Source organism: Necator americanus, chromosome II, assembly GCF_031761385.1.
Source record: "Necator americanus strain Aroian chromosome II, whole genome shotgun sequence".
NCBI classification, from domain to species: Eukaryota; Metazoa; Nematoda; class Chromadorea; order Rhabditida; family Ancylostomatidae; genus Necator; species Necator americanus.
In genome coordinates this window covers 18,140,332-18,154,999 of record NC_087372.1, presented here as the reverse complement: position 1 = coordinate 18,154,999, position 14,668 = coordinate 18,140,332, and the positions used below count along the sequence as shown (strand labels likewise).

The 14,668-nt window shown below is 44.2% G+C and overlaps 2 protein-coding genes across 4 annotated transcripts; both read right to left on the bottom strand.

The window, feature by feature from the left end:
- Positions 1 to 1,455: 1,455 nt before the first annotated feature.
- Positions 1,456 to 14,262, bottom strand: RB195_018304 (uncharacterized protein; the record flags this gene model as incomplete). 3 transcript variants are annotated; one of them, XM_064185675.1, is made up of 16 exons in its annotated part: positions 1,456 to 1,643; positions 2,137 to 2,244; positions 2,316 to 2,430; positions 4,318 to 5,047; positions 5,209 to 5,369; positions 7,977 to 8,199; positions 10,700 to 10,779; positions 10,846 to 11,069; positions 11,132 to 11,201; positions 11,252 to 11,374; positions 12,584 to 12,664; positions 12,719 to 12,790; positions 12,846 to 12,911; positions 12,967 to 13,069; positions 13,135 to 13,258; positions 13,344 to 13,350. In XM_064185675.1, 16 exons carry the CDS (start codon positions 13,348 to 13,350, stop codon positions 1,456 to 1,458), a joined length of 2,475 nt encoding a protein of 824 aa, XP_064041557.1. The 3 variants fall into 3 exon arrangements, with proteins under 3 accessions (XP_064041557.1, XP_064041559.1, XP_064041556.1); XM_064185676.1 differs by lacking the exons at positions 1,456 to 1,643; positions 2,137 to 2,244; positions 2,316 to 2,430; ... (1 more) ...; positions 5,209 to 5,369; positions 13,344 to 13,350 and adding exons at positions 6,569 to 6,658; positions 14,160 to 14,262 and having other exon boundaries at positions 7,941 to 8,199; XM_064185677.1 differs by lacking the exons at positions 5,209 to 5,369; positions 7,977 to 8,199; positions 10,700 to 10,779; ... (7 more) ...; positions 13,135 to 13,258; positions 13,344 to 13,350 and adding an exon at positions 5,088 to 5,164 and having other exon boundaries at positions 4,318 to 5,014.
- On the bottom strand, positions 6,114 to 6,512 carry RB195_018305 (uncharacterized protein; the record flags this gene model as incomplete). The annotated part of the gene is made up of 1 exon (XM_064185678.1): positions 6,114 to 6,512. One exon carries the CDS (start codon positions 6,510 to 6,512, stop codon positions 6,114 to 6,116), a length of 399 nt encoding a protein of 132 aa, XP_064041558.1.
- Positions 14,263 to 14,668: the final 406 nt, after the last annotated feature.

Here is a 14,668-nt window from a genome sequence, read left to right as displayed (position 1 = left end):
ATCGGCAGCGAATGAGCAGTTGGTCGTATACGATGACTGTGTACTCGAAGACTCCTTGTTCCAAGACGATTGACACATCTAGTAGGATCCAAACCTGGTCTACAACCTGCTGCCCAGAGTATTGTGAGCCTGTGCTGAACGTGGCTCGAAGCCGCGCACGACAAACTGCTGAACATGCGCATGAAGCTGTTTGTGCCTAAACGGGAGGAGTCACGTCACAAAAACCTAGGAAAAAGTAAAGTTGAGGTGGACAAAGCAAAAGTTTTTTTTTCTGCAAGTCTGACTCATGAAGTGGCAATATCCAATAGCTATCCAGCTGAAGACTGTGTTGCTCGACAAGCACGACAACCTTCTCGAAGATCCAACGTAGTGGATGGCCCAGAAAAGATCCCGTTCTGTTTACCTTACATATCTGATGATATGAGCTAAGCGGTACGGAGCTGTCTTCGAAAAGCGGATCTTCAGAACGACGTGAGGGTTCTGGAAATGCCACTAACAAACCTCAATCGCATTGCGATCACAAACGAACTAGCCCCATATCAAAATCTGCGGGTTTTGATCTACGTAGCAGGCCGTCAGGCCTCTATGGAAAACCTTTGTGACTCGTAGTTGTGGTGCCTGGTGGTCTGTTGCGTTACCAAGTCTAGCTAATGAGGTAAGCACTAACCAGTGTGTTGCTGTTTGAGTTTGGCTACCGTTTGGATGCTTTCTGTAGGTGATAAGGCGCTTGAGAGAATAAATACTAATGGCTTTGATCTTTTCAGGCTCTGACGAAGGCGAAAACGCCGAAACGTCAGCTGTTAAAAAATATCAATCCAATCGTGACCACAGCTCAAGCAAATCAATTAAAAAAGTTTCTTTGTTTCTCTGAAGAGGATCGGAATAAGAGCAATCCCAGAAATCCACAGTACCACGTACGACCGCGTGCAAGACTCAGGGACACTCTGCTGCGTTGCTGTCCCAGTAAAGTAATAGGCTTCAGTCAGTTTCTTGAGTGGTCAAAGTGAAGGGTAGCACCCCAAACAGCTCTACATTTCTAAACGTCCAGCTGAACAATATTCCTTGTCCTTGTAATCTAGTAGAAGATTGAGGGCTCTCATCTTCACCGACTCGACGCCATGGAACCCGTCGCACCTCATTCTATGGCATTCTCACGCGGACGCCGTTAGACCCATCTTACCCAATTTTTCAGCTTAGTGGCGGTCACATACCAATCCGATTAAAACGTCTCGTAATCGGTCTCCCTAGAGGGCGTTTAGCATCTCATGGGATCCACCCAAGCGTTCTTTTAATCCATCTCTCGTCGATTCTTCTCATAATCATCCCAGCCTACCCATGCTTTGCTTTCGATATATATTTCGCTGGGTCGCGAAGACGGGAAACTGCTCGAAAGTCGGAACTGGTGTAAGACCGGCTAGGTGTTGGGAGCGCCAGTTAAACTCTAAAAGACACCTCTCAAGGTCTTAGCGCAGGAGGAACTGTCGAGTCGAACAGATGTTCCTCGAGATCTTGATCCGTAGTTTCCCTGACGGGTGCGAATAATGCCCATGCTATTGTCAACATCATAGTCAGTTCTTCCTTCAGGTCATTTTCCATATTTATAGAATGTCGTAGGTGACGAAGTTTCCACGAGCTTTGGGAGCCTTCAAGTTGTAGTCACATAAGAAACAGTTCATCGTGAACTGTTTCTGTTCATTCGCAATCCTATTCTCTTTTCTGTTTCATTTTACTTCCTGAATATCGTTTGATTTGCTCCACTGGGACTTCTCGAAAAGAGAACGATGCCGTCGTTCTCTTTTTCCAACGAAGGTTGGAGAGGAATCTTCCATGAACACCTATACCCTTTTCTCCTAAAGAAAGTGATTTCGTTATCCATTGCAATGTAGCCGTGAACAGCTTTGGAGACATGTTATCGCCTTGTCGTACTTCCTCTCCAATGGGTATGGTGAAGCGGCGGCGGAAAAGCTGTATCCCACTGGTGCATCGATCGTAGCAATTGACTAATGTCCTAACATACGAGACGTCCACACCTTGATCGGCCAGCGCTGGCAGTATTGCATTCGTTTCTACGCCGTCGAACGCTTTTTCATAGTCTACGAAGGTTAGAACAAGGGGCAGGCGGTATTCCCGGCAAACCTCTATGACCCTCGGTCTGGGTGTGGTCCAAGCAGCTGAACCTCTGACGGAATCCAGCTTGTTCTTGAGGCTGGGCTTCATCCAGCGTCCTGGATATGTGAGGATGACCTGGATGAATACTTTGTATAACACGCTCAGCAAGCATATCGAACGGTAGTTCCGAAAGTCCCCTCGGTCACCTTTCTTATGCATAAGAACGGTTCGCAAGGTCTTCCACTGGTCTGGGACCTTTTCATTTTGAAGATAAGACGTCATGTGCGCCGTTACAATTACATGGAGCGGATGGCCACCAGCCTGAAGAAAGTGTGCTGACATAAGATCAGGTCCAGAGGTGTGACGTATCATGCTCTTAATAGCGACTCGTGCCTCCGAAGAGAGAATCCTTCGTGGAGCTTCACCAGTGGGGATGATCGAGGCTCACGCTCGTCATAAGAGTTGACAAACGGAAAAGGTTCGCGTAGAAGTTCGAATGTTCTTTTGTCTTGAAACCTCGGCATATTCTGTCTCTGTTTTGTTATAATGTGCCTGCGAGGTTTTTAGATGGAACCTTTATTTGCCTGACGTTTCGGCTTCTTCGCCGTCTTCGGAGGCCTAAATAGAGGATGACTGGAACAATGCTATGTTTATCCCGTCAAGTTTCGATAATCGTTCAGGGTAGTGAAAACAGAAACCCATCTACATTGAAAATGGTCTTACGTTTTGCTCCACCGGATGTGGCGCGGCTGGTTGCACGCACTTGTCACAGTGTACCAGCGAATGAGTATTACTGCGTGTAGATCACCAGCGACGATATACATGATTTGATCTACACACAGAATATCAGGCGGTTATAGGTCACAGAGCGGTACAAATGGCAAGAACTCATTCGTTATCGACAAGCATTCATTCCTATTATTCATTGAAGGGTTTCTTTTAAGAATAAAAAAACGCCTCCAACGTCTTTCTTGCCGATATTTCTGTTTCGTGAGCCAGTATAACGCATTTCACATCGTAATCGTTTCCGTTGTGGGCCTCATGTCTTCCTAGTGGTGTTATCAAACTTTTTCGTCGTTTTCCAGCCATGTATTTATTAATCCTCACTCCAAGATTCCTACCGGTCTCCCCAATGTAAGTTGCATTGCATATCAAGCACTCAATCTCATATATTACCCCCATTTTTGCACAGTCGCCTGTTTTTCCGTAAGGACAAATAACACATCTTTCACAGATGCAGTATCTATCATATAGTCTGTTTCTAAGAAGCTGGCTTTTGATGTTTGCATTTGGGATATTTACCAACCCATCACGCCATCTTGTAATGTGCTTGGATAATGCTGCGCTGAACAGCGGCACTGACACTGTCAGAGATAAAAGGAAGACAAAGAGAAATTTTGTTTTCGCGCGGAACATTGCTATTTACAGTGCGGGTTCTTCGGTAATGCGGACGTACTGTATGGCCATTGGCACATGCGATTTTCAAGGCTAGTCTTCGTGATTCGTGTCGTTCTTGGTTGCCAGTGTATACTTCACTAGCGGTTTTGAACATATTACGAATCACTGCGCGTTTTACTGCAGTCGGATGTGCAGATTTGGCGTGCAATATGATGTTCCTGCAACTTTCTTTGCGATACCACTTTACTCTAATAATGCCGTTTGAAGTACTTAATTGTGTGTTGAGGTAAGGAAGCCATCCTTCTTTTGGGGCTTCTCGTGCGAGTATTATATATTGCGATTGTTGGTTGAGTATTCGGAAACACTCGTCCATTTCGGACTGCGTTGATGTGATGATGCAACAATCGTCAATATATCTGCAATACATTATTGGTTTACGCGAAAGCACTGGTTCTTCGATTCTGCTCATGAAGCAGATCGCCAGTACTGGTGGTAATCGTTGACCCATTGCCAGCCCTCTCAGTTGCGCAAAATAATTTTCTGACCACCTGAAGATGTTACAATTCAAGCATTCTTTGATAAGCGTTATTATGCGAGATTTACTTAGTCCATATGTTTCCAAGTTGTTACCATATAAATCTATCATCTCAGAGAGAGCTTGCAGCGCCTCACTCTTTTTTACATTCGTATAGAGTGAGGTTACATCAAAGGACTCTATTACGCAGTTGCCCTCAACTCTCGCATTGCGTAATCAACGAAATGGTGCGTGTTCAACAAATGAGATGGTATTTTAGGCAAAATTTGACTCACGATTTTATTAAGGAACCGCGAAATGCGATCCGTTGGTCCTCCCACACAACTTATTATTGGTCGGATTTTGAATGTGGCCGCTGATGTTGAGTTGACCTCATCGGGTTTCAGCTTATGCGTTTTGATGAGGCTATAGAACACAGGGCAGGTCGGTTTGTCAAGCTTTAGGCGGCTTACAAATCGTTCGTCAAGACCAGCAGATTTTCCCATAGACATCCACACATGATTCAAGCGTTTGCACTGCACAAGGAATTCTTTCTCTGTTACGCGGCGATAGATCGTTTCATCTTGCAAGTGAAGATTTGTTATTTCCCGAGCAAGAGCCTGTGACATGACTACGAATTCCACACCCTTATCGGTTACTGAAAGGCGTATGTCCCCTCTTGTAGTCATTTCGCGGATTTCCGTGAAACCCTGCCATTGCTCGCGCGTGAGACTGTTAAGGGTGAGTCGTCTATAATGGTTATAAGCGGAAAACACCCCAGATAGTAGAATCCTAAACTTTGTATCTGTTTCGCGACCTGGTTCGGGTTCTTTATAGAAGTTGCGTGGAAATGGTGTTGGGGGTAACGCTCTTCTGCTTATAGGTGCACCGTGTTGATGGTTCCTTTCATTCCTAGCTCTGATTCGAAGCTGGTCCCGAAGCTTGTGGAGGCGTACTGTGACTTTAATGTTGACCCATCGATTCGATGTGAAACTGAAAATGATGGCCCAAGGCTCAGAAAGCCAACTGAATTATTGGACAAATGAATGTTGTCGAGTACCGTTACTCTTGCCCCTTGATTATTACCAGCATTTGGAGCTGTCCTGTTAGTTGCTCGGTGGAGTCTACGTGGACTGCTTCCATTGTTGGGACGGTTTCCACTTTCCATACCCAAAAGTCTATCGTACTTTACGCGCAGGGTCGAGCTGACGCTAGACCGAGTAGAATCGCAGATCGCTCTGGATCCACTTTCAATCCTCCTCCATACCTGTTCAGGTAGAAGTCGACGACAGGCCTGTTCTTTCGAAATACATTTCAACAATGACGAGTACAACACATGCTGTTTTTCCTTAATTACAATTCCTAAGATAGATCGATAAATACCACAGATTTTAGGATGAGTCTCAGGAAGATTACACATAGTCCTATTTTCTTATTTGAAATGAACTTAGGAATCAACCCATTCGTCTTGCATCGCTGGAGAAAAATCACGGATTGACGTGTGATTACCACTTCGCGTAGAACTTCTCCGTAATGATTTTCGTCTCAGGTCGAGAAGAGGTATGAGTCCTGTCTTGGTTCAGAAAGGCTGCTAGCGGAATATTATATTAGCGGAGATCTCTGCGGCACTTCTTTAGACTCGTTCTTCTTTGTGCTGCTTCCAGAATCTTCTTCTGCCTGTACGTCTAAAGATCTTCCTGCAACGCTTTTCTGCAGCTAGTGTTTGCTACTAACCGCTTAATACGCGATGCATTTGGATCAAGCCTCGAAGCCTTGAAGCCCTTCTTCTTTTCAACAATTCCTTGGTGGTCTTCGGAATTCGATCCAAGTTTGTCGTGCGTGGCTTTGAGGCACGCTCAGCTCAAGGTCGCAATCTTCTTTGCAGCAGGTTGTAGTCCACGTTTAGGTCCTCCTCGATGTGGCAATCAGTTTGGAACAAGGAGTCTTCGAGTATGCAATCGCCGTATAACACTTCTTTCCTCATTCGTTGCCGTTAGCAGATGCTTTTTTCCATCGTGTGGCTAAGTCGTCTTTCCTCGAAGAAAGCAGTAATCAGAACCACTTTGAAGGTATGCTATTATCGGGACGTTAATTAGTCACCACCCCGTTTGTTGAGTATGAGGTTGGCCTCCGCACGAATCGTGGGCGATTCCCATGTCCACCGATGATGATCTTTTTCATGAAAATAGAATTCCCGTGAAAGGTTGCCGTTTTCATTCCTGTCCCCTAGTCCAAATATTCCGATCCTGTACTTCTCTTCTGTAGCCTTCTCTAGTTTTGCGTTGAAGTCTCCAACAACGAATCTGTACAAGGATTTATCGCTGCAAACCTCTTCCTCCAGCCCCTCATAAAATGTGTCCAATTCGGATTCATCAGCTTCTGATGTTGGTGAGTAGCAGTAGATGGTGCTCATGGATTTTTGGCGCAGTGGACGGAGACGAAAAATGGACAGAGGTGACCAGATCTCATGAGAATCGACGAGATGCGACATATGTACAGCAAAACATACACCAACCTCATTTCATTACGGAAACTTTCCTCCGCAAGTTACGGATGTGGTCGGAGTAACGGAAGTCGCTCCTTCTGCTCTTGATCTCTTGCAGAGGCATGTCGTGGAATTTGATATGCTCTGCTGCTCTGAGAAGGACATGTATGTCAGCGTCTGCGGACACTATTCTCTCCTTGTAAGTACACTGCCTCAAACAGTCTCCATGGCGAGTCCTTCATGTAACGCCTTTTGTCCAGAATCAGAGACGTCCTAAGCAACCTTAGATTTGGGCGCCTCTTAGTGGTTGCCATACGTCCGACGTGTAAGACGGCGGGGCCCGATGTGCAGGGTACTGAGACAGTGTATATGCTAGAGTGGTAAGAAGACTTTCCCCGAACTAAGCTGCCAGGCCATTTCGAGGTTACCTTTAACCACAAGTCGTCGCCAACTTATTGAATCATGGGGCCACCTTGCGACATTTTACAAAGACGATGGTGAATCTTAGCAGTGGTTCACTCTTAGCTAGGCTTACGATTCGGAAAAGTCAGAATATCGGGTGTGTCGAACTACTTCTTAGCTTGGAAGACAATGTCGGAGGATGTACCTCGGTTGTCCATCGCAGTTCGACGCTCAGACGCCACTATGAAGCAGCTAACCGTTGTGGAGGTCGTCTCTCTTTTTGTGGAATTTTTGGACGGGTACTGCACAGATATGACAGAATAACCCGTTATTATAGAAGATGATAACGCGTTCCGGCGCTGGCGCAAAGTTCGACTGCAGTCGTCGGACTGTCTCACTACATTCTACAACTTATTGGTACTCACGCACCAATTAGACGCCGTAGGATCCGTCTCACTGCTTTTTATAATTTCATGATACACACAGACACACGTGACAAAATAAGCCCGTTATTGTACATCATGAGTATGTAGTAGTTTTTAGAAGGTTGAAGAAATAAACGTTGTTAATGACAACTATTTTGGTATGAAGCAAAATCCCGGGTAGTCCTTCATGATGTTTATTCCTTTATGTAATACCCTTAGTAAGGATCTGACTAGTGTCTGAAGTACGTTATTATCCAGTCGATCCTAACGGACTTCAACATTTGAAGGTTTCAACCACTGCAAGCTTTACATGTTAGCCAGTTTGTGCAAATGCACCTTGAACATTAAATTTCTGTCTCCATTTGTATGTATTTGAGTTAAAAGATCTAAAGATCGGTGCAGTTGCGTACGCTGAGTGGTGCGGTGGAGTCAGAGATTGTGAGTGAGGTGGGACCCTCGTTGGCTCTACTCGGACCGCAAAGATGACTGCAGCGAGATTGACACTTCGATCACAACCGCTAGCTCTACCGGTACATCTTGTGCATAGCCGCTTACTTAGCTGCACCCAGCTTTCGTTTTGACCCTAGGAATAATTATGTTTGCGTACTATGTTGCATATAAAGCATATGTGTTGCTCGCTTGCCTTTTCTAGTTCCTGCTTATATTCGATGGCTTTGTCCAAATTCCCGTTCTCCAAATTCCTAACGTCTGGTCTGAGGCGGCTGTCTGTCGGGGGAAGCAGCGGCACTTCTTCTGCATGCAGTTCATTCAAACCCATAGTGAAGTCCGAAAATCCAAAGTACTCTGCATGCAATACTGAACTTGACACAACTATTAGCTCCTCGTTCTTGCCGCTGTCCAGCTGCCTGAAAAGAAAGAGGAACGGACATGTCTCTTCTGTTTTCGTGGTGTATAACCACAATCACATCATGAATTTCGTTGCTGTTATTGTAGTGTGTAGGGCGAGTGTAGCGCAATCGGAAACAGGTAGCTGCAGCTGCATGGTCGATGGTTCGAAACCGTTCTAAGACCGACTAGACTAATACGCTAGGAACTTACTATAGTGTATAATGACTTCTTCAAAAATCCTTCAGTGAATGGCAGACCTTCAGAAGGCGGCGAAAAATATTTGATGGTGAGACCTGGTAGAAAGGAAGGGGCGGGGAGGGAGCGATCAAGAGGTACTCGCTGTATATAGAGAAAGTTTATGAAAGTCAATAACTGCCCTGCGCGACTTCTAACAGTGTCGTTGTCGCTATAGCAGCCTCAGACCTCCTCTACCTCTGTCTGGCTGACGCCCACACTCCCCGCCGTAACAGCAATTACTGTACGCTGTTTGATGCGAGCAGGAATAAAGATACATGGTGATTCCAAGAAGTTGGCTGAAACTTCGTGAATAGAGAGAGTCAGAGTACATAGGTAAGTGTGAAATAAAAATGTGGATAAAGGTAAATATTCTCCTGCTCTGAATTTTTAGGTGTTGGCTTCTTCCCTGACATATTAGGAGACCACCCGATTATTTACGAGATTGCAAGAAGGGGCTCAGGTAAGCATTCTCTGTTCGCCATCTTACTATTCTCCCTTACTCTTTGCTTTCGTTTTTTCTTGCGGTGCCTTACACCAACAATATCTCGCAGGCAAGCATTCTACCTACAAACGTGTCTCGAAGTTGCAGAGGCGGTTAATCGCCACTCATACACTTTTCGGGTCATATTGATTTCATGCGTTGAATAGAAAGAAATGAAGTGACTAATTGCCATAAAGGATAAAGGATAAGGTGTCTGGCGTTGATCAATCCGCTTGGGATGCGCCCCCACGTTCACTTCAATTCAGAATCGTTTGAGGTTCACGAACGTGTGACTGGTCTATACAATGACTTGCGGGCGCAATCCAATGCGTCAAATCAGTGTTTTTATCCTCCCAGACAAGTTTGGTTCCAATTTATCGACCCCGGAGGATTGAAAGACTTGGTCAGCACTAGAGCGGATTAGAACTTATTTGTCTTTACTCTACCTATGTAACTATTTGAACTCCATACTGTTTTGTATTTCGCCGAGTTTATATAAAACAAATATGGCGTGAAATCTGAAATATAAGGCGTGAGTGTGAGAATGTGTGAGAATTAAAGAATGTTAGTGTTTGCCCTGCAGCACGTTTTCGTTGCAATCTCCCACTCCTAGGATATGGGACCGTAGGACATAGATGTGCAATATCATAGGAATTTGAGCAAATAAAGAGAAGTGTGAAGCTTTTCAAATGGGTTCAATGTCAGTCATGATAACAAGGTACCAGTTTTTGATGTGACGAGTTTGAGTTCCGTTAACCGGTCGTTTGAGCTCAATTTGGGCTATTTGTATGTAACGTCTTGGAGAGTCGATTCCCTCCTCGCCTCTTTCTTTTTATGCCATTCTCAACAAGTAGCCTGCATCGCTCTGCCGCTTTGCTAATGTCGCGTGTGGCGTTGAATCAAGGACAAGGAGAGGGCGGACCGAGCTCTCCAGCTAGTGCAGCGAGAGCCATAATTGCGCAGAGGCGCGCAAAGCCACACGCACGTCAGCGTTTGCCTGCCGGTTTTGTTGTGTAGGGACGGGTCAAAACGGCATGAAACACTGACAGTTGCATTAGTGGCTGCGCTGATGCGGGGAGACAGCGGTTGGAATTGAGCTGGTACGATGGCGAACTGCAGAGGGCAGAGATGGGAGGCGATGGCGAGGATCCTAACCACTAAGCTCCACCGCACCGATTCGAGCGCAGCCGCTTACGCAACTGTGCGTGCTTCATGCCCAACTATTATTTCTCCTTTGTCTCGCACCACCTCGGACGAACGAGTATGAAAAGTATTGTTGCTCTTCAAAAAAGTTGCGGATTTAGCATCTTAAAGAAGCAAGGGTACCTTTCTAATCCGTTCTATTGATACTGTGTTTCGTCCAAATTGATTTATATTTTCATATAAAAATATATTTTATATGATTTTCGATTTATGCGATTTTCATATAAAAAACTGTTGTTAGAGTTGATGATAAACATCTAAGATTGACGGACAGAAGTGGTGCAGACAAATCCGAAATTTTGGGGATGCTGTTATTGCAATTAGATGGCTTTATTGATAAACGTCCATGGGTCATCTGCACCATTTAAGTACAACTAGGGGAAAAATATTTGTTTTTGCCGTTGGAACTTTCGTTAGCTCTGATCGGACTGCAAAGATGAATAAGGGTCCCGCAACGCCACTTCGAGCGTAACACGTTCACGCATTCGGGTTGAAGTCATTGTGACCCGAAAGTGCTCTCAGAAAAGCGCTACGAGACCTTGATATTCCTTTTTTTATCCAAAAACAAAAGATCTGAAAGAAAAAGACTTGCGCACCTAGAAAACTGTTCATCCCATTTGCCAAAAAGTCTGCAGAATGTCTTTCCATTGGAGTTGGTGACCTCTCCGGATACGTCCTACAAGTGTAGCTTTTCAAAGTTACGACCCTCACGAGCAGAAAAAGAAAAGAGAAAGAAGTTCACCTTGTTTTTCTTTACGTTGATTCTTGCAGCCACCCCATTGGAGCACCGCACATGTATCGTACCTTCATGAAACAGCTTGCGCTCTTCAGGGATGCACAACAAGTTCTCGATATGAGTAGTGATCTTGTTCCAAGTGTAGTCTTCTCCATGCAGTTGGAGGCGAACAGGCCTTTCTGGAGAAAACTCGCAAGTTTGAGCCCACGTGTTCCACGTAATCTCGGCGCCTGGAAGCGCGCTTTTGTCCATCGTTTTACCGAAAGGGAATGAAGAGCGAATTTCCACTAACTAAATGTCTGATGCCACGTCCATCCATTCCCGGAAGCATGCCCAGCGGAAATAGGTGGATGGTGGGAGATCTTCGAAATTTACGTTACGTCTTCGGTTGAGAATAGATCAGATAGATTACCTGCTCGCCATGATATTTGAAGTCGCCCTGCTCATACTCATACGTTTCTCCGAGCAACGGATTGAAGAATTTCCGAAATCGCCCAGTGGTATTAGAGTAGGTAGAGAGTGCGAATGCCGCTACCTGAGAGTGAATGCCGTCCTTGCAATATATGCGTACCCTATATATGATATATGATAGCGTATGATATGGTAGCGTGTCCGATTTTACACATTTATGACAGGGCTCCTTGGAGCACAAAATATGTCGCAACTAACCGAGCAAAACCATTTGGATTCGCCGTCTCCATTGGTAACCATCATGTTTACGACATGTTGTCCCTTAGGGGTCTTAGTAGACGATTATGTATTTTACGCATTTATACTGCATGAATAACTCCATGCTATTTGAACGTGTGGTAGCCATAGGAAGAAAATAAAAAAAACAAGGCAGACTTTTTAAAGTTTGGAAGCTTTGAGATTTCCCTGGGAGCTCTGAGAAGATCCTCTTAGAACCTGAAGATCCTTGCCAACATCCCGTCACCTCGAAAATGACACCTACTAAAAGTAATAGAAAGGAAGTCGTCCGCAACACAACACGTCAGCCACAGTGCAACTGCAGGTAGGACAGCTTCTCCTGCTCATTTGACTTAGGGACTATGAGTGTTGTGAAGTGGAGCACTCTTTATCGCGTGGTATGTTGCATCGTAGGAAACAGTATCACAGGCTGTTTCACACGTATTTTTCTGACTTACTAGGGAAGCTGATCCTGATCACTCACAATTGTGACCTACCTACGCTCACAATTGTGACTTTTTATCTATTCGTGAAGAAATCCCTGCCAGTTTCGTGATACTCTTCCCTTATGAGAAAAGTTATTTCTGCGGTCCCAAAGTTCGGCTCGACAAGGATATTTTAACGTTCCTCATTGCGTCGTCATTAAAGATCTTTACTGGCACTCACCACCTGCAGTCTTGCTCACTTTGTCGTTCGAATTAAACGAGGTTTTCGACTTCCCCCAACTACGATACGACTTATAGATTTGCGAAAACGTTCGACCGTTGAAGCTAGGAAAACATGTAGGAGAAGCACAGAAAGGCAGAAGTTTGTTTACCAGGAAACCTGTGGTTTCTATGAAGATTTTTCTTCGATGGAAGATCTCGGGTAAATCTTATTTCTTTGTTCGGGTCCCGTTTTCTTTGTTACGAGCCCACGACGAGCGCAGAGGTTGCAGTCTTATTCGTGCAGCTCAAAGTAAGGAGTTTCTTACATTCAAAGCAAAACCTAGTCTCATTTGATGGTTATAGTTGAAGAATCCGCCAAAGCTGATGTATGAACGGATGATTAAACCTACGTAGACCATCCTTTCTTCCGCTGTACTTTTATTACATGCATTGTCGAGAAGTTTCGAAAATCGAAGTTCTTCACAGAGCAGCTGAAAATGGCGCTCTGGAAACAGTCAGTTTACTACCTTGGGTTTTCTACATACTTGTAGGGCTGTGAGTGGCTCGTAATGAGAGATAGGAACCCCTGTCCGTTGGATGATCATACGACCAAGCGCCTGAACCAGCTACTTTGCATTCTCATTAGACTCCACTTCCCTATCTATTCCACACCGCAAAGCTTATCCTCTCTGCTGGACTTTGGAGCGCAGGCAATGAAGATCGACGTGTTCGACGAGGCTGAAAGTTGGAACCATAACCACAATTTTTGCTTTTGCAAAAAACATGGACTTACTAGATTCCGCTGCTTTTTTACGGATGCACTTTCGAAGGAACTTTCCTTCGCTGTCACAACGTCCTGCACGTTGAGCTTTGCCGGCCCCGAGGCCACGTTGCTCCTACAGAAGAATTTTATTTGTTTATCAAATAGTTTATAAGAAATTCGCTGGAGTTGATTACTAACGTAGAAATCTCCTCAACCGATCCGGGAGGTTGTTGCCGGGAGGGGATCAGCGCACATCTACCTCGTTCAGCAGGAAATCCTGACGAAAATATTGTCGCTCTGATGGCTTGGTTATTCAAAATCTCTGGAGATTTTCATCGGCTTTTGATACAAAACTTAGAAAATTTGATTGCTCATGTGCAGTATGTTATATTGAAAAGATAACATACTGCACATGAGATTATCTACATATCACATGAGATTAATCTAGATTAATTCGTATCATCAATCTCTCCAAAGAAAGTACGTGCTTAATGGCATTCTAGCAATCCATAGCAAGGACCCTAAGCTCCGCGAGGGACTGACCGATGATTTTAAAAAAAAAAAAGGGGGGGGGACAGTATAAAGAAAAACCCCCAAAAAAAAAGGGGGGGGAAAAAAAAAGGGGGAAAAAATAAAAAAAAAAAAAAAAAAAAAAGAGGGGGGGGAAACCCCATTTTTTTTTTAAAAAAAAAAAAAAAAAAACCCCAAAAAAGGGGGCGGCCCAAAAAGGCGCCCCCCCAAAAAAAAAAAAAAAAAAAAAAAAAAAAAAAGAAAAAAAACCCAAAAAACCCGCCGGGCGGGCAAAAAAAAAAAAAAAAAAAAAAAAAAAAAACCACCCCCCCCCCCAAAAAAAAAAAAAAAAAAAAAAAAAAAAAAAAAAAAAAAAAAAAAAACAAAAAAAGGAAAAAAAAAAAAAAAAAAAAAAAAAAAAAAAAAAAAAAAAAAAAAAAAAAAAAAAAAAAAAAAAAAAAAAGAAAAAAAAAAAAAAAAAAATATCGCGGATCATCGCGATTGCTCGCCGCGCGATGGTATGTGAGCAGGACGGGTGCGCAGCTTATCTCCTCTCTCATCTAAAAAACAGTGCTGCGCACCCGCCCTGCAGACCTTCTTAAGCCTCCAGTGAGGCTTCTTTGTTTCATTGTCTTTTTTTTATATAATAATTCCATTTTTGTTCTTTTCTCTCTTGTACATTTTTTGGTTGATTTTTATGGGGGTTTAATTACCCAAGTTTGAGGTAATGAATGGTTGATTGCGTTGGGTGGTTGAGTGTCGTTTTCGTAACCGCGTGGCACAAGGCACGAGCTTAACCGCTACTTTATGGTGCATGGCTATTTCGATCTCGGACGCACGGACACAGGTACGATAGGGATTTTCGGCTAACGAAAGTTCGGATTTTGTCGCTTCTTGTTGTGGATTTCACGTTTTGGATCGCTCTCACACTACTTCACACAATCCTTCTTCCTTCACTTTTGGAGTAAAACCTCGCTTTCCCCTTTGGACGACGCAAAAAAAAAAAAAAAAAAAAAAACGCTGATTTTTCCAATCATTCACACATTTTGGAATTTTAACACCCCACGGATTTGGCTAGGAACAAACAGGCCATCACTTTCCTCCCTTCTCACCTCTTACGCTGTAGTGCCAGGACTTTCAACGAACAGCTGCAGTCCGCATTTTTTCCTTTCACACTTGGATTGCACTCTTCTCTTTCCGGGAATCCCCGTTTTTTTTTGCG